We start from the raw sequence: 17,853 nt of genomic DNA on the forward strand, positions 1-17,853 counted from the left end.
CAGTGCTGTCTTCTGTAAGATAATGAAGGGTTTTTACCGCACTCAGTGTATTTTACATCGCTGAAAATGACAACAGAATCAAAAAAAGAATGAAAGAGATTCATAAAACAATTTAATTAGAATTTTGACATTTAAGGCATTAAGACAAAATCACAACATACAGTTCTTGCAACTGCACCGATGGCAATGTTCTTGGATGACTTTTTTTTTTTTTTATGTTTAAGTTGATGAGGGGTTTCCAATTTTTTTTCTTTTCCAAGAATGATAATTAACAGCACAGACAAACTTTTTTTGACTGTTGAATAATGAATAAAAATAACACGTTGTAAGCTCTTTTAATGCCCTGAAATGTGTACGTGGATCTTGGCTCCGTCTTAAAAGCATTTACAGTGTTTACTGGTATATCTGGGAAATGAAAACTAAAGATGGCAGGAGTCTGTAATTGATATGCGAGGAATAAAACGTAAGCGTTTGCTGCTCTTCAGACAACAGATCGTCATACTCAAATTAAATGTGCAATCTGTAACCCTCGACTACAATGTTTTAGTTTCCCAAAAGAACACAGATACACATCTTGTCATCAACGCGAGTAATGTCCCCGGAGAGGAGGGAGGCGTTAGAAAGTGTGACTGTTATTGACAGCAGAGCGCAGTAATGACTCACACTGACCTGATGACGAAACGAGTGCACAAACTTTGGCTAAATAACATAACATTTAATTTGACCCGCACAGCATCGTACATATCTGACACTGATCAGCCTTTCACTGGTCCCTGGCCAATTGATCAGTGTAGCTCTAGTTTTTGTGAAATGTACAAAAAAGCATAATTATTTTTTACAGTCCTGGTGTAAACATCAGTAATATCATCAACCTGTGCAGTATACATGCAGCTCAGAGTACCAGTGGGAGGCAGAACAATGGACGGCTGAATTGGTTTGGTCTGGCCGTACTGAATCAATGCATTCTTCTAATATCCCTGCATGTCCACAGAAGACGCTCCCATTGCCTCCCTTCTTACATCATGTCCAGCTGCACAGCAAGAGGAAAAAAAAAAAAAGATGTAAGAGAGTTTATAAGGTCTCGACAGGCCGAGCACATCATCAGACAGCCTGCAGATATACAGGAAATGGTTTAAGCAAGAGTTTGGGGCAACTTAGATAAATATTTAAAACCTGAAAACCACAGAAAGACGTACCAAGTCATCAACATCGCCAGTATCTTCAACTAGTGGTGCAGCCTCTTCCACTTTCTTCTCCTCAGAAACCAGAAACTGAGGACAAAACAGACTATGGTCAGTCTCAAGATCATGGTCGCTCTTTCGACCAGCAGCACCCACGGCTTAAAATAAAAATTTTAGATTTTATTAAGTCACCTGATTAGCTTCATTTTTGGACACGGTGCTTCCTTCAACCTCGTCCTTGCTGATAAGTGTTATGGCATCTGTCAATCAAACAGCTAAAATTAAGTCCACAAATACTGTCTGACCTCTTGAGTATCAATCACTTTCTGTTTGTGTTACTTAACAAATATTTGCAGTCAGTTATACTGAAATGTAATCTCATCTCGAGGGAGGAGTGATTTGAGAGAAATCTCGCAGCCCTGAGGATTGAGGCTTAACACACCCTGAACGAGCAAGTCCCAGAAAACCTCCAGCCGTCTGTTTGGGATGCTTCTTTTCAGGGACTGGAGGTAGCTGTTGTACAGTGCAGCATTCCCCAGCTGAAAAATGAAAGATAAGAAACAATTAAGAGTCTCCTAAAAAAACTCACATCTACATACAGATGCCGAAGCGCACACACACTCACACTCGCACTGAAATTGGCTTCGGTTCAAGTCTCAAGAAATGAAACAGACTCATTATAATCTCCTTCAGTGGACTCATAATCTCTGCGGTAAAGTTGAATCTATGCTTTCTGATACCAGAAGATTATTTCACACAGAAACTCCCACATCATCATGAATTTCCCCATATACAAGATAGAGAATGTTTACTAACCTTCACGGACTGCTCTCTAAAGGCCTGTATACAGGTGATGCTTTTCATGTAGTAGTGTGTGTCCTTGTTGCTTAGCAACTGCTCTATCCTATGAGTCAGTTGCTGACAGACTAGAAAGGACAGAGGGGTCACCACAACCAAACAAAGGGATAAACACAATTACCAGGGCTGAACATGATTTACGACAGTTTATAATACAGCTGGGCAAAATGTTTCAAGGAAAGAAAAATCGTCCTTACCGTCTCCAAATGGAAGACTCTTCTGCTTGATCAGAGTACGGAAGTCTCGGGCTGGATTCACACTTCCCACCTGGTTAAGTGTTTCAAAAAGGAAGTGAAATGTAAATTTTTAAATACACGCGGTCAAAGTAGTGGTTCAAGTGGCCCTCTCTCTGGGATTATTTTGGTGTTCAGTTTTCCACATTCTCACCGATGTAACAGAGCCTTCAGCAATGTCAGCCAGATTATAATCCTCCTCTTCTTCGTCTCCTTTAGCCTTCTTGGCATCTGGCTCCTCAGCACTGTGATCAGCAGAGAGGTTTGGTTAAATTACTGAAAATGGTTTATCCTGATAATGCTAGAATGGGGCATCAAAATCAAATATTACAATATCTTTGACTTAATACCCTGTGGGTAAAGGAAAGTATAAGAAAAAGTAGCGTAGTCTGTTATATCCATAAAATGACATTACTGTAATGGCGCCTTAAAAGCCACAAAAAACAAACAAATCATATGCTATATCAATATAACTGTATCTAAAATCTAGAACGATATACAGTCTCATATGATAACAATAGAAAACCACACTTACAAACATGACTGTAGATTAAAAAAGAAAAGAAGAATAACATTCTGATTGCTGTTACACAATATTTGGCATGAATGTTTTTAGATAACACAACTTACTTTTCGCTAAATGACTAACAACCCTGTCTAAGATACTCAAAGATCAACCAGCACGATGAATCAAACTTACTCTTTGCCAAAAATCTGAGCACTCGTCTTCAGCTTCTTTTTCTTCTCCACTTCTGTGAGAGGAAAGTTCCTCCTCACCTCCTCTAGTGGAGCCTGGCAACGTTCAGTAATCACATCAGGGCGCTCAAGAGTGGCCTTCAGCCATGGCTCCATGGGTGGAAGAGGGGTGCCGGGATTTACTGCCCGATGATGCAGACACTGAAAGGAAGGTTGGGTTGTGAGTTTAAGCTCTTGTCAGATACGTGATAGCTGACGAGCTGAATATAACACAGCTGTCTCCTTTCAAAACTTCATCTGCCACAACTCAGAGGAAGTCAGAGGAGGGCTGGAACGCTAAACCGGACTGCAGTACCTGGAAGAGCCTCTGGAAGCCAGGGTTGGGAATGTGGTGGACCTTGAACATGTCTGTTTTTTTTCCATCGTCATCCTCCTCTACCAACATCATGGAGTCGATGAGAGAGTCCACAGCAGACAGCTGGGTGTCTAGAGGAATCACAGACCACACAAAATATTATTTTTTCCTTGAAAGGACACAAAGTGTTAGTGACGTGAGCCAATTGAAAGGGCTGACAATATTATCAAACACTGGAGGTTCAGTGCCAACCAGTCTCCTTTACAAAAACTAGGTACAGGCAGAATGAGGAGGATTTTTTGACTGTGGTTTGTAAACAGAGCATTCAAAGTTGTTCTGTCCTCTTAGCTGCGTGCTGATCAGCCAATTCTTAGATGCATTGCAATTCTCTCTCGGAAGATTACGTCTTCGTGCAAAACTGTAGGCTACTTCTTGAATTTTGGGAGAAAATGGCTGTATGAGAAAAGATTGTGGAATTAAATTCAATTGTTTGTTTTAATTTGGACAGAGGTGGAATGTAAATATATTGTTTCTGTAGTTAAGTACATTGTTCAGGTATCTGTACTTTACTTGAGTATTTTTTTGAGAACAGATGGAGAGGGAGACTCAGAAGTGGAGAAAAGGCATGTTAGTTTCTTGTATCTGCAGCCCTCTGACTGGATTTTCTTATATTACATTTTTTTTGCTGTGCTCAGAATGCTTTACTAACCCACAATGTCAGTATTTTTAAGATCCTGGGAATGAGGCTCAACAATCACTAGCTTTCTGCTGCATTTACGAACAGCTTGGACAAATCCTACTGATTCAACCTTAAAGTTTAATAGTCTTTAAATCAGATTAATATAAGAATGTGGGTATTTTACCACCTCTGATCATTCAAAATATGTGTTTAGTAGCAAGTAGTCACATATTGAGAAAAAACAACTCATGTATACTAATCAAACATTTTGATGCATCAACTTGCACAATTTATAAGCATTCTATAATTACATCATAGCCGTCTGAACCTGAATCAAATTGAATCATGAGGTGCCTAAAGATTCCCACCTCCGCTGCAGACAGTTAAACATTAATGAATGTGAGCGCTTGTGAGTTTCGAGTCTGTTTTTTATCTAAAAATGAAAAAGAATAAGTTTGAGCAGCAGAGACAGTACCTGATGGAGTGAACTTTTTGTTGTTGTCAAGAGAAGGGAACGTAAACTGTCTGAGGTCTTCCATGAAGGGCAGCTGGACGTACATCAGACACTAGTGGGGATGAGAGACACACCATTAGATCTGTGTGAAGTGAACATAAGGTACATTTTGGAGTTTTATGATCTTACCTCATGATCCTGTTTGATGCACGGGAAAGCTGCTCCTACTTGAGGGTTGCTGCGCCGGTCATAAGCGTAACGTACAATGGCCACCATTTGGAGTTCATCTAGTGCTCGGATGACAGCGGACAGCGCGACTCCTGCGTGCTGCTCAGACAGAATGGTAGAGACCAAAACAGTTCAGTATCAACATGAGGTCACCAGCAATAAAGCAGGTCTCTCCTTCCTCACCTCATCATCCTTGGGAGCAAACATCTTGATGACCTGACTCCCCATGAACTGATGGCGATGGACCTGCAGGCAGACCGAAAAAAAGAGACACAAGGTTAATAACAGTTATACGTTTTAGAAGCCATGTTCATCACACTGGCATGAAAAGTACAATACCAGGTTCTGTTTGGTGAAGCCCAGAACAGCGAAGCACTTCCCATCATGCTTGTACTTCATCTGCTCTTGATCGACTTTGGAGAATGGAACAATATCACTTCCATATCGAAAACCTGTGACCATAAAAACATTTATTTTACTTATCAAAAAGTAGTAAGTACAACACCAATAAAACAATCTGAGTTCAAGAACATTTTATGACCTTGGATGGTATCTTCCACCTGCACCTCTGTTTCATTGTCATCATCCAGACAGTAGACGGTCTCCCTCTTCACATCTTCTTTCTGGTTAGTTTGAGCATCAACTGTTGCCCACGATTTCTTCAGTTTCTCTTCCACCACCTGGCATACACAATGATAAGTATTTGTGGAAGAGAAAACCTTTGGCTTCACTGACATGTGACCATTATTGATAGATTGTCATCTATGTACAGAAGTTAAAAGAAAACCAAAGGATCCTTCTCAAAATATACATCACTAATACTTTAAATGTAAGTTTTAAGATACAAACTGCTATTGAGATATAATAATCAAATAGTGATTTTTAGTATTTTCTTTTAAGGAAACAAATACAACATAAACATCTGACCTAAATTCACATAACACTATCTGCAGTAATCATTGTTTGCCACAGGGGGTCACTAATTCACCAGATTAAAGATCAAGAAAACAAGTAGACTTTACAGAGTGACATGATAACACATGGAACAGCACTCCATCTTTTAGACATGACACAACCTGACATGGCGAGGTGATGTACACAGGCAGAAGAAGCAAACTGTCTGCGTTTCTTATGGTTTAATTCTCAAAAAACAAAAAAAAGAAACAGAAAGGAAATAAAACAACAAAGAAATCATGACTCTGCATGCATCTATTGCTCAGGTAAAAATAAAAAAACACACACAAAAAAAACCATACCTTTCTACCCCAAGACAACCTCAGGTGTCCACAGCGTCACCCAATTAACAAACTAAATAAAATAAAAACTAAATATGCTAAACCAGAAATGCATTAAACCAAATACACAACAAACTAACACACTATTAAAATCTAATCTAAATAAGACAAATATGGGTCCAGAACATCTCCTGATGGGTTTTACAGGTGCGGAAACTCAAATGCTTCAAATGATTGATAGTCTAACAATGCCAATGCATCAGGGCTGAAGAATAAATGTTTAAATCGAAAACTGAAACAAATCTTGTCCTTGGAAATAAGTCAAATAGAAACATGGATTTAGAGAATTATCACAACACTAATATTTATCCAGTACACTTTTAAGTGAACTTACTGCTTTGTATCCAACAATACGGATGGTCACACAACTGCCGATGGTCAACTGACAGGGCCAGGGCATGGGTCTCCTCTCGATGCGCTTGAACATACGCAGCTGCTCGATTGCATTCCTACAGCATGAATGGAGCACATGGAGAGCCAAGTCATACGACATCATCCAATAGCACTTTGTAAGAAAGAAAGAAAGAAAGAAAGAAAGAAAGATGATTCACAGAGAAAAACAGACATAAAGAAGAATGAAGTGAGACATAAGAAATAACCAGTGTTTAACCTAAAAGTGTAAATCTGATCCAGGCCATCCTCCTCGTCAAGGCTCAGCATGACATGTTTCACCATGTCCAGGCCATCCCTCTGCTCCCTGGACAGACCTTTGCCCATGCCTCGGTGACTGGGGCCTCCGCTGTCCGCATCTCCTCCACCCTCTTCGTTTTCCTCCACAGGGAAAGGCAAACTAAAAATACATACAGTAAAATCAACCGAAATGTGATTCCATTACGCCTTTTTCAATCGTATTCAAATTGCCATTATGTGATGTCTTTTGTTTTCATTTTGTTTGAGTGTTTATACGAAGTGTATGATTTCTATGGTAATAGAAAAATACATTAAACATATTTGTCATAAACACGCATGAGGAAAGAAGGCTTCATAGGTATTATTACTGCAATGACACCAGCACACAGTAAACTTTACCATCCATCCATCCATTTTCTTCCGCTTATCCGGGGCCGGGTCGCGGGGGCAGCTGCCTGAGCAGGGACACCCAGACTTCCCTCTCCCCGGATACTGCCTCCAGCTCTTCCGGGAGGACCCCAAGGCGTTCCCAGGCCAGCTGAGTGACATAGTCACACCAGCGTGTCCTGGGTCTTCCTCGGGGTCTCCTCCCGGAGGGACATGCCAGGAACACCTCCCGAGGGAGGCGTCCCGGGGGCATCCGAAACAGATGCCCGAGCCACCTCAGCTGGCTCCTCTCGATGTGGAGGAGCAGCGGCTCTACTCTGAGCTCCTCCCGGGTGACAGAGCTCTTCACCCTATCTCTAAGGGAGCGCCCTGCCACCCTGCGGAGGAAACTCATTTCGGCCGCTTGTATCCGGGATCTTATTCTTTCGGTCATGACCCAGAGTTCATGGCCATAGGTGAGGGTCGGAACGTAGATTGACTGGTAAATCGAGAGCTTCGCCTTTCGGCTCAGCTCTCTCTTCACCACGACAGACCGATACAAAGACCGCATTACTGCGGCCGCTGCACCGATCCGTCTGTCAATCTCACGCTCCGTCCTTCCCTCACTCGTGAACAAGACCCCAAGATACTTAAACTCCTCCACTTGAGGCAGGAACTCTCCTCCCACCTGGAGGGAGCAGGCCACCTTTTTCCGGTCGAGAACCATGGCCTCGGATTTGGAGGTGCTGATTCTCATCCCAGCCGCTTCACACTCGGCTGCAAACCGCCCCAGGGCATGCTGGAGGTCCCGGCTCGAAGGAGCCAACAAGACCACGTCATCCGCGAAAAGCAGAGACGAGATCCATTGGCTCCCGAACCAGATCCCCTCCGGCCCGTGGCTGCGCCTAGAAATTCTGTCCATAAAAGTAATGAACAGAACCGGTGACAAAGGGCAGCCCTGCCGGAGTCCAACATGCACTGGGAACAGGTCTGACTTACTGCCGGCAATGCGAACCAGGCTCCTGCTCCGGCAGTACAGGGACCGCACGGCCCTTAACAGAGGGCCCCCGACCCCGTACTCCCGGAGCACCCCCCACAGTATGCCACGAGGGACACGGTCGAATGCCTTCTCCAAGTCCACAAAACACATGTGGACTGGTTGGGCAAACTCCCATGAACCCTCGAGCACCCTGCGGAGGGTATAGAGCTGGTCCAGTGTTCCACGGCCAGGACGAAAACCGCATTGTTCCTCCTGGATCCGAGGTTCGACTATCGGCCGAATTCTCCTCTCCAGTACCCTGGAATAGACTTTCCCGGGGAGGCTGAGGAGTGTGATCCCCCGATAGTTGGAGCACACCCTCCGGTCCCCCTTTTTAAATAGGGGGACCACCACCCCGGTCTGCCAGTCCAGAGGCACTGTCCCCGACTGCCACGCGATGCTGTAGAGACGTGTCAGCCAAGACAGCCCCACAACATCCAGAGACTTGAGGTACTCAGGGCGGATCTCATCCACCCCCGGTGCTTTGCCACTGAGGAGCTTACGGACTACCTCAGTGACTTCGGCTTGGGTGATGGATGGGTCAACCTCTGAGTCCCCAGCCTCTGCTTCCTCAATGGAAGGCGTGTCAGTGGGATTGAGGAGATCCTCGAAGTATTCCTTCCACCGCCCGACGATGTCCCCAGTCGAGGTCAACAGCTCCCCACCTCCACTGTAAACAGTGTTGGTGGAGGACTGTTTCCCCCTCCTGAGGCGCCGGATGGTTTGCCAGAATTTCTTCGAGGCCGACCGGTAGTCCTTCTCCATGGCCTCCCCGAACTCTTCCCAGACCCGAGTTTTTGCTTCCGAGACTGCCCGTGCTGCCGCACGCTTGGCCTGCCGGTACCCGTCAGCTGCCTCAGGAGTCCCCCGGGCCAGCCAGGCCCGGTAGGACTCCTTCTTCAGCTTGACGGCAACCCTTACTTCCGGGGTCCACCACCGGGTTCGGGGATTGCCGCCGCGACAGGCACCGGAGACCTTACGGCCACAGCTCCGGACAGCCGCGTCAACAATGGAGGTGGAGAACATGGTCCATTCGGACTCTATGTCCCCAGCCTCCCTCGGGATCTGGTCAAAGCTCTCCCGGAGGTGGGAGTTAAAGATCTCCCTGGCAGAGGGTTCTGCCAAACGTTCCCAGCAGACCCTCACGATACGTTTGGGCCTGCCAGGTCTGTCCAGCTTCCTCCCCCGCCAGCGGATCCAACTCACCACCAGGTGGTGATCAGTTGACAGCTCAGCCCCTCTCTTCACCCGAGTGTCCAAGACATACGGCCGGAGGTCAGATGACACGACCACAAAGTCGATCATTGATCTCCGGCCTAGGGTGTCCTGGTGCCACGTGCACATATGGACACCCTTATGCTTGAACATGGTGTTAGTTATGGACAAACTGTGACTAGCACAGAAGTCCAGTAACAAAACACCACTCGGGTTCAGATCGGGGAGGCCGTTCCTCCCAATCACACCCCTCCAGGTAACACTGTCATCGCCCACGTGGGCGTTGAAGTCCCCCAGGAGAACGACGGAGTCCCCGGTTGGAGCACTCTCCAGTACCCCTCCCAGGGACTCCAAGAAGGCCGGGTACTCTGCACCGCTGTTCGGCCCATAAGCCGAGACAACGGTGAGAGCCCTATCCCCGACCCGAAGGCGCAGGGAAACGACCCTCTCGTTCACCGGGGAGAACTCCAACACATGGCGGCTGAGCTGGGGGGCTATAAGCAAGCCTACACCAGCTCGCCGCCTCTCGCCGCGGGCAACTCCAGAGTGGAAGAGAGTCCAGCCTCTCTCAAGGAGTTGGGTTCCAGAGCCCATGCTGTGCGTGGAGGTGAGACCGACTATTTCTAGTCGGTACCGCTCAACCTCCCGCACCAGCTCAGGCTCTTTCCCCCCCAGTGAGGTGACATTCCAAGTCCCCATGGCTAGAGTCACCATCCGGGGATCGGGCCGCCGGGGCCCCCGCCCACGACTGCCACCCATATCCCTCTGCACCGGCCCCTTCTGAACCCTCCCGCGAGTGGTGAGCCCACGGGAGGGCGGGCCCACGTTGCTCGTTCGGGCTGCGCCCGGCCGGGTCCCGTGGGCAGAGACCCGGCCACCAGGCGCTCGCCTGCGAGCCCCAACCCCGGGCCTGGCTCCAGGGTGGGGCCCCGGTGACGCCGATCCGGGCGACGTGCACGTCCTTGGTAGTATGACTTTCATCAGGGGCGAGTGAACCGATCTTAGTCTGACCCGTCACCTAGGACCTGTTTGCCTTGGGAGACCCTACCAGGGGCATTAAGCCCCGGACAACATAGCTCCTCGGATCATTCAGGTGCTCAAACCCCTCCACCACGATAAGGTGCCGGTTCAAGGAGGAGCAGTAAACTTTACAAGAAACTAATTTATCAGAATTTCTGCTTTAGTCAGAGCAACTTCTAATAAAAACACTAAGTGTGTATGAGTGATTGTGTTTGTATATATCCTACAATTGAAAAAATGTCTGTAGCCTCCCCTTTTAAACCTATAAATTTAATTTTTCTCATTTTTTCCTGTTATGAATAACATTCTATTATTATCAAATGACTGCAATTCCTTAAGAAGTACAATAAGTGCGGACTCGCAGCTACATAACTATTATCATTATTATGCAGCTTCACAGGTCTATATATATGTGGATGTGATCTGTTTGCCTCGAGTGTGTATGAAAACAGCATGAATGTATTTTATTGTTCGAAGAGTTCAGAACCCTCCTGCAAAGTAGCTGTTAGTGAAGCTGACAGGGCCAAAAGCAGCACAGCTAGATGGAGTGTTATTAGTGCTGAACGACACTGATGTGACTGATGGGAAAAATCCTTTTTGCATGTGGCGCCTGTGCGCTGTCCAACAATTTTTACTGATTATAATTTGTTTCAAAATTCCACTTGGTGGATGTGTTGAGCCTTACAAAAACTGCAGGGTGATGTCGGCTTGTTTCAGGTTCTCAATAATGACGTCCAGCTGGTCTGAGTTGGCCTGAGTGTTGAGGTCTGTCAGGAGGACAATGTTGAGACGATTGAACTTCTTTCCTCTGAATAAAACAAACAAACACAGCGTCACCTCATTGGAAAACAAACAATCCCACCAGCAAAATCAACCACCATGACAACATTTTAATGGGGATTCTATATGAAATACAAGCTTCTTCGTACTTTGTTTCTGTCTGGAGGAGATCCATGGAGACAACAAGCGCATCCATCCCTGTAGAAGAGGTGTTAAGGAGCGAATTGATTCACACACATCATCTGCACACAAACAGGATGTAAACCATGAGTTGTTACCTAAGTTGACAAGGATTGTCTGCTTAACTGTACATTAAAAGCACAACTTGAAATAACTATACAGAAATGTCCATTTTGGCATATCCGGAAAATGAAATACGTGAGAAAACTAGGTACTTCATCCAATAAAACATATACAACAAGCATATATAGACACCATTAGATGTACCCTTACACCGATCTTTTAAAAAGTATCTATCATAAAGGATACAATCAGCCTGCTGACTCTCTGGATGGATCTGATTCTCTATTTCCTCCAGAAGCTCAAAGTCAGGCACCATGAGGTGACGAAGCACGGTGATGTTCTGGTACTGGTCGTCCTGGTCCAGCTGGTTCTTGGTAGAGTCTGTGCCAAACAGAACCACAGCCAGTTCATCCTTAGTCTCTGCAAAAACCTGTCAAAATACAAAAGGCATCCTCAGTGTAGATCCTCCAGGTAGATTCAGTCTGATTATTGTGTTTGTAAATGTGTAGTAGAAGTATACCTGGCGCTGAACAAACTTCTGGACGACTTTTTTGGCAAGTTCAAAGGGAGACTCTTCACCCGGGGCGGAGTTGGACATGGAGAATCCAACATCCATGCACAGAACCAACGCTGACTAAGGTAAATAAACGATACAGCACAAAAGAGACAGCTTTTTGATTTTTCGAGGGTATTATTTTATTTGTTCACAAGCTTTGTATACATTCAATGGTGGGCGGAACGGCTCAACATGTCCCGACATGTCGCTAGCACTTCACGTCTGAACGTCAACGAAAGAGAACAATTTGATTCTAACGTTTGGATTTTGTCCCTAACGACAATTTAAAACATGATCTGCTGAAGTCGCACCCTTAAGTAATGAATTTCTATAGACAATGTAATGAAAGCAACTTACTTTAGCTCCTGCCATCTTCTTTTTTCCCTCTTCCAATGACTGCGTGTCACTCTGTTATGGCTCCGGAGAGAAACAGGAAGTGAGAAATGTTCCGCACCGGTTTTAGCGCGCTTTAACGATCAATTACTGTTGGTCGCTCACCATAGATTTCGATTAGATTACTTTTTTCAGCAAACAAAGTGGACTTGAATCAAGCCCTGGTTATGCCATTCGTGCTATTGTTGATCTTGAGGCGCAGAGTAAGGGCAATGAAATCCTATAATGATATGTAGGTCAAACACCTTCCAGCGTTTCCTGTGGCCGCGTGCACTGTGACTGAAATTATGGCTCAGCTTGTGCTGTATTGAGGTCAAATAAAAAAATGCTAAATTATTTACACTAAATTAAATAAATACTGTAGATACACAGTGAACAGAGCTAATAATAAATACACAATAAATAGACGTGTAAGAGTAAAAAATAAATAGATTAATAAAAGTACAAAACATTCAAAGCACCCACCAAAGTGTAAAATGATTGATTGGACTTTTCATATTCTATTTAACAATGTAAACTGTAGGATATAACACTGTAATTCTATATGTTTTATGTCACCTGAAGTTCTAGTTGCTCTCCACACTACAAGAAATAGAATCATTGACTATGAAATACTAAAACCACATTTCCAGAAGAATTGAGGCGTAATGAACTAAATCATAAAGTGGCCATCATTCTGGCTAATTTGTGAGGTTTTTACCCATAGTTCTGTCCTGTGTTTTGACATTAAAGGTGCACCATGTAGTTTTGTGGAAGAAATGTAAATGAGAGGAGAAAGATCATCATTTGCTGATTATTTCTTTTATTTTCAAAAACAAACTAAATAAATAATTTCCCTTTGTTTTCTTTAATGAAAAAACTAAAAAAAAAAAAAACCTAACTGACCTTTAAAGGACCCCACAGTTTCATACTGTTTTACTCCCCACCTTTCCTTCTTTCTTTCCTCTGCGAATAGCTTGTTTATTCAGTTATGGGAAAAAAATCATCTGTTTGAATTTTTACCCTTATTAATACTGTAAATATTCAAAGTTTGAATTTCTTCTCCAAAACAAATTAGTGTCCATTTGAATTGTATTAACAATACAAGACAGTAAAGCAAGCTAATAAATTTGTGTTTGCCCTGAGAGTGCTAATATTTACAGTACAGTAATCGGCATCGGAGCATATGGATTTCCTTCAGTAAACACCCCAATTTAACACCAGGGTGCCAATAATCAGATCCTGAAGCACCCAAACCCCAGAAAGCCATCTGTATCTTTGTGCACCATGCAGGGATACTATATGCTGACTTGTTTTCCTAAGAGACACGTGACCGCTCTTCTTTTTCTTATTCTTTCTCTCTTCTCCTTTTTTTTATCTTCTACAGTGTAGATTTAAAAATGTGTACATAGTTGCGATGTGACGACATAACACTTTATTGAATTTGTGTAATTCTTTACTTTGCATTCTGTGGTTCCACAACATGTAATATGACATACAGACCCAATCCATACACACAGATCTTTACTTGTATGAAATTTAAGTTGATTTATTTTATGAACATCTGAATCACCAAATATTTAAATCATCAGCTCCACTCGAACCAACCCCATTTGCAACATATTAACTTCAAAGTGCCAGAGTATAAAACACCTAGCTACGACAATTTAGGGAAGTATACCAGACTTAAATATTAAAAATAAATTAAATCAACATTAAAAATATGACTCTATAGAAAAATGTAACAGGAACTTCATATGTATGGACCACAACTGTGAAGACAACACGAGTAGTTTAAGATCACAAACTTCTGTGTTTGATGCCTTGAACATATAAAAACATCAGAGTGATAGAACGTTAATTCACCAAAGAAATGACAGCTTGTCCTGACTATGGCTTCAAATCATGGCTGGATTAACGAGCTGGGGTGCCCTGCGGCAAAACGAGCAAAAACTATAAACAGATCTGTGAACTTCTGGTTGCACTTGGTATCATGCTCCTTCATTACTGTAAACACACACCCTGCGGTTTATATTGAGTCAGTCCCACAAACACCTTCCTGCCGTTGAAAATACTCACTAGAGCACCAAATGCGTATTAATCCGCAGCTGAAAATAGTCCCGACAAATGCACTGTTTGCACATTTTTAAGTATATATAAAGTAACATCAGTCTTTTTTAAATAAAGATTATACATGCAATATTGTGCTCAGTGTTGCATATTCCCAATCAATGCCCACTTCTCCCCAGTTGGTAATCCAGCCTTGCTTCAAATACAACTTCACTGAATGATTATGATGACGTCACGTACAAGACAGCGTTGCCTGTGCAGTGAGTAGTGTTTGTGATGCCAGTGCACAGCACAGTGATCACATACATTTTAATTACAGATATTTACAGATGAAGTGAAACTTGGTTTAACTTTCAGGCCTCCAGCAATATGTCTATCAGTGTCCACAGCCAGTTTATCTTAACTTCACTGCAGGGGGCACCAAGGCTTAGGTGTATGAAAAAGTCTCTGAGTAGGATTCAGTGATTTGAGAATAACTCTGAGAACTACAAAACAACATGCTCATCATCATTTATAGAGACCTGGACACAATAATGCTTTATAAAGTTTGAAGTAGTTGCATTTTAGCACAATTTAGGCAGTGTTTACAGAAAAGTATTGTGAAATAGCTTAAATATACTTTCCAGTCATATCACTTTGACTTCGGCCTACATCAACAAGAGCCTTCGACCTTCACACGGATGATGTCTGGGCGTGTTCGCTTGGTGCCTTGCTCTGCAGAGTGCCGGAAACAGTGTCAGAGTCAAGCAGCTCAACTATGCTATAGGGGGAACAGTCCTCCAGTCCCAGCTTCCCACAGGCCCAGCCGCAGAAGCCTTTCTCCAGGTCTCTGACGGACATCCACCACTCGCTGAAGGCCCAGGACACCTGCACCACGGCCGAGTACAGAGCCAGAGACACTGCCATGGGCATGATGAGCATAGGGTAGAAGATGATCAAGAATGGGCATATTGTGATCTTGTGCCAGAACGTCCGCTCTTCATTGTACACCAGGAAGACGTTGTACCAGGTCAGAGTGCCATAGTAGAAGGAGGTGATGAAGGAGAGGAGGAAAACCAAGGGGGCGCAGGAGACACTCCAGAGGACAACATGTGGCCCCTGACACACACCTAAGCTGCAGGCGCGTTTCGAGCCTTCTCCGCCCTCGCACTCTGCATCAAGACGTTCCCTTGACTTAGCCAGATCCCTGAGTTCCTTCTCTGTCATGGTCAGGTGAATGTCAACCACCTGACCCTTCTTCTTTCCACGGGTGATGGTGCCAGTGAGGGTCACGTAGCGGCTGTCTGGAGGAAGGCTCCAACCTCCTCCTGTTGAGAAATAATAAAATACAACAACAAAAAATATGGTTCCCTTAGTTACATAACCTCTTCCTTGGGAGCTTACAATAAGCACTTCAATTTTTTCATCTGTTAAACTTTAAACGGCAAGTCCACCAATTTAACCCAGGTCTTGGGTAGTACTACTGCATATGTGGAAAAACTTGTATAAAGCCTTTTGTGACTCTTTGAGACTAAATTCAAATAGACAAAAATATCAGACATGTACTCCATTTTATTTTATAAAATGACTGTATATTTAAGATTCTCTATACAGTCATTTTATAAAATAATTCTACCTGGTATTACAGATATGAGAAATCATAGAGATGAGACATCAAACAAACTGAGAAACAAACACATGATATCTAATTGAAAAGATCTGTGTTTTGATATAGTCTTTAAATTTGCAAAAGAAATCTATAAAATGTTTAATTTTCAAAGAACATTATGATATTTCTAAACTCAATTTTGATATTAGCCTTTAATTAATTTTACACACTATACTGTATAATTTGCCATTCAAGCCAAAAAAGTTATCACATGTGCACAATCGTTAAATAACTGCATTCAAGTTTCTGTTTAATCATTACGAAAGCTACATTTGTGGTCAACAGCTTAAAATTTAGAGAAATATACATTTGTTGATATGTTGTGTGAAATTGCAGTAGTACTCCTGAAGACCTGTAAACACGCTCTGTTCTTCAGTAGTAATGACTCTGGCATGTGGCTTCAGGATTTTTAACAGAACCTGACGCCTGTCTCACCTTCGCTTGTAGGTGTGCAGAGGAATTTAGCCCCCTCCTCCGTGCTCCTCTCTGCTCCCTCCTCGCCACCTTGGTCCTCCCCAGGCGCCCTCTCCATATCAGAGCGGTAAACAATAATGGACTCAGGTCGGGGGTCCTTCTTCTTCCTTCTCTTCCTCCTTATGGAGGGTCCCACTTCTCCATCGTCTACATGGTTCCCTGATATGTCTGATCTTAAGGAGATCATCTGGGGGCTTCCCTCGCCTTCAGTTTGAGGCTCCTCAACCTGTGCCATGCTGTCACCTGATCCAGTAAAGGCTTTAGACCATTGGCTTGTTTTTTGATGGGTTATATATGGAGACTAATAGTTAAGTCCTGAGCATCTAACACACAAACAAGAACAGAGAGAGATTGACATTAAAAATCAGGTTATTCACAGTCACAATAATCCTCCGTGTAGAGTGATCCTGGCCTAGATTCTGCACAGTCTCTTTTCTGTGATGCTGACTCGTAAAACATCTCCCTAATCTCACATCATATTTGATCTGACAGCATAACGCATCTGCACAGAATGAGACCAAATCGTTCTAGATGGATGATAAACAAAGCGTGATAGATGAGTTCAAAAAAGGGGGGCTGCCTCTCTCCTGCGGTGGATGCGCTACGAGCTCAGTTTGGTATCAGCATCATCCATTCTTTACAGGCATCATGACAGGAGAAACTACACCGTTCACTGACGAATAATGCAGATTTTTGCAAAGGGATGCATCATAAAATAAGAGGGGGTGAGACCGACAAAGCAACCCATTCTTCACACAGCTGATCCCCTCCCATTTAAATCCCACCCATGTCCGCTCTTTTGTCTGCAGGCGCCAGCCGGCGAATAACAATGTACTCTAACTGGGTCTGAAATTTAAATTCAATCTTACCTTGAGCAGGCAGGGAAAGAAAAACTGAAACCGTGTGAGGATAAATGACTGAATTTAGCTGGGCCCGCTCATCACAGCGATGTGTTCTTGCCGATACAGATGCGCTACGCAAGATGATTTCCAGAATAGCACTAAGCCCGCCTCCCGAACCTCTGTCACACCAATCCCGAGCCACCCACGAGCCTCACTGCAGTCACGTGAGCGTGACAACATCCACCCATGTCTAATAATAAGCACATCTGTCAGAGATGATAGGAATGTATAACTAATATGTCCACAGCAAATTAAATATATACATCAGAACACAATACAAGCAGAAATTTCCACTGCGGAATGTCTTTTGCTGGGACTATTTTATAGCCCTGGATTGTTACATGCCTGTTTATAGCCCTGGATTGTTACATGTGACTATGTGTGTGTGTGCAATGTATGGAATCACATTTCCAACAGAAAATAGAAAATACATAAATAAATAAATCTAAATGAACAAAGCTGAACAAATATTTCCACAGTAAGTCAAAATTAAGAGATAATAAGGCAAGGCAAGGCAAGGCAAGGCAAGTTTATTTGTATAGCACAATTCAGACACAAG

At 43.7% G+C, this 17,853-nt stretch overlaps 2 protein-coding genes across 2 annotated transcripts; both read right to left on the bottom strand.

Annotated features, from left to right (window-relative positions):
• Window positions 1-99: 99 nt before the first annotated feature.
• Window positions 100-12,310, bottom strand: LOC115588157 (X-ray repair complementing defective repair in Chinese hamster cells 5). Its single transcript, XM_030428544.1, has 21 exons — window positions 12,186-12,310; window positions 11,793-11,906; window positions 11,519-11,702; window positions 11,179-11,227; window positions 10,935-11,057; window positions 6,590-6,769; window positions 6,314-6,428; window positions 5,226-5,364; window positions 5,024-5,136; window positions 4,868-4,930; window positions 4,646-4,783; window positions 4,478-4,568; window positions 3,324-3,454; window positions 2,973-3,169; window positions 2,427-2,517; window positions 2,237-2,306; window positions 1,998-2,107; window positions 1,624-1,720; window positions 1,374-1,441; window positions 1,197-1,271; window positions 100-1,030 (listed from the first exon to the last, which is right to left on the bottom strand). The coding sequence occupies exons 1-21, from the start codon at window positions 12,198-12,200 to the stop codon at window positions 1,016-1,018; spliced, it is 2,178 nt and encodes a 725-aa protein (XP_030284404.1). The 5' UTR covers window positions 12,201-12,310; the 3' UTR covers window positions 100-1,015.
• Window positions 12,311-13,612: 1,302 nt separating this feature from the next.
• Window positions 13,613-17,412, bottom strand: tmem169b (transmembrane protein 169b). Its single transcript, XM_030428598.1, has 3 exons — window positions 17,262-17,412; window positions 16,354-16,715; window positions 13,613-15,577 (listed from the first exon to the last, which is right to left on the bottom strand). Exons 2-3 carry the CDS (start codon window positions 16,625-16,627, stop codon window positions 14,943-14,945), a joined length of 909 nt encoding a protein of 302 aa, XP_030284458.1. The 5' UTR covers window positions 16,628-16,715; window positions 17,262-17,412; the 3' UTR covers window positions 13,613-14,942.
• Between the last annotated feature and the right edge of the window lie 441 nt (window positions 17,413-17,853).

This window comes from Sparus aurata, chromosome 9 (genome assembly GCF_900880675.1).
Source record: "Sparus aurata chromosome 9, fSpaAur1.1, whole genome shotgun sequence".
Classification (NCBI taxonomy): Eukaryota; Metazoa; Chordata; class Actinopteri; order Spariformes; family Sparidae; genus Sparus; species Sparus aurata.

Excerpts from the sequence above, each read along its gene's own strand:
- tmem169b (XM_030428598.1), bottom strand. The coding sequence starts at position 16,627 with ATGGCACAGGTTGAGGAGCCTCAAACTGAAGGCGAGGGAAGCCCCCAG. Across the intron at positions 15,578-16,353 it reads CTGCACACCTACAAGCGAAG|GAGGAGGTTGGAGCCTTCCT; the intron begins GTGAGACAGGCG and ends ATTTCTCAACAG.
- LOC115588157 (XM_030428544.1), bottom strand. Across the intron at positions 11,228-11,518 it reads AGAGAGTCAGCAGGCTGATT|GGATGGATGCGCTTGTTGTC; the intron begins GTATCCTTTATG and ends CCTCTTCTACAG. Across the intron at positions 2,518-2,972 it reads GCTCAGATTTTTGGCAAAGA|TGCTGAGGAGCCAGATGCCA; the intron begins GTAAGTTTGATT and ends TGCTGATCACAG.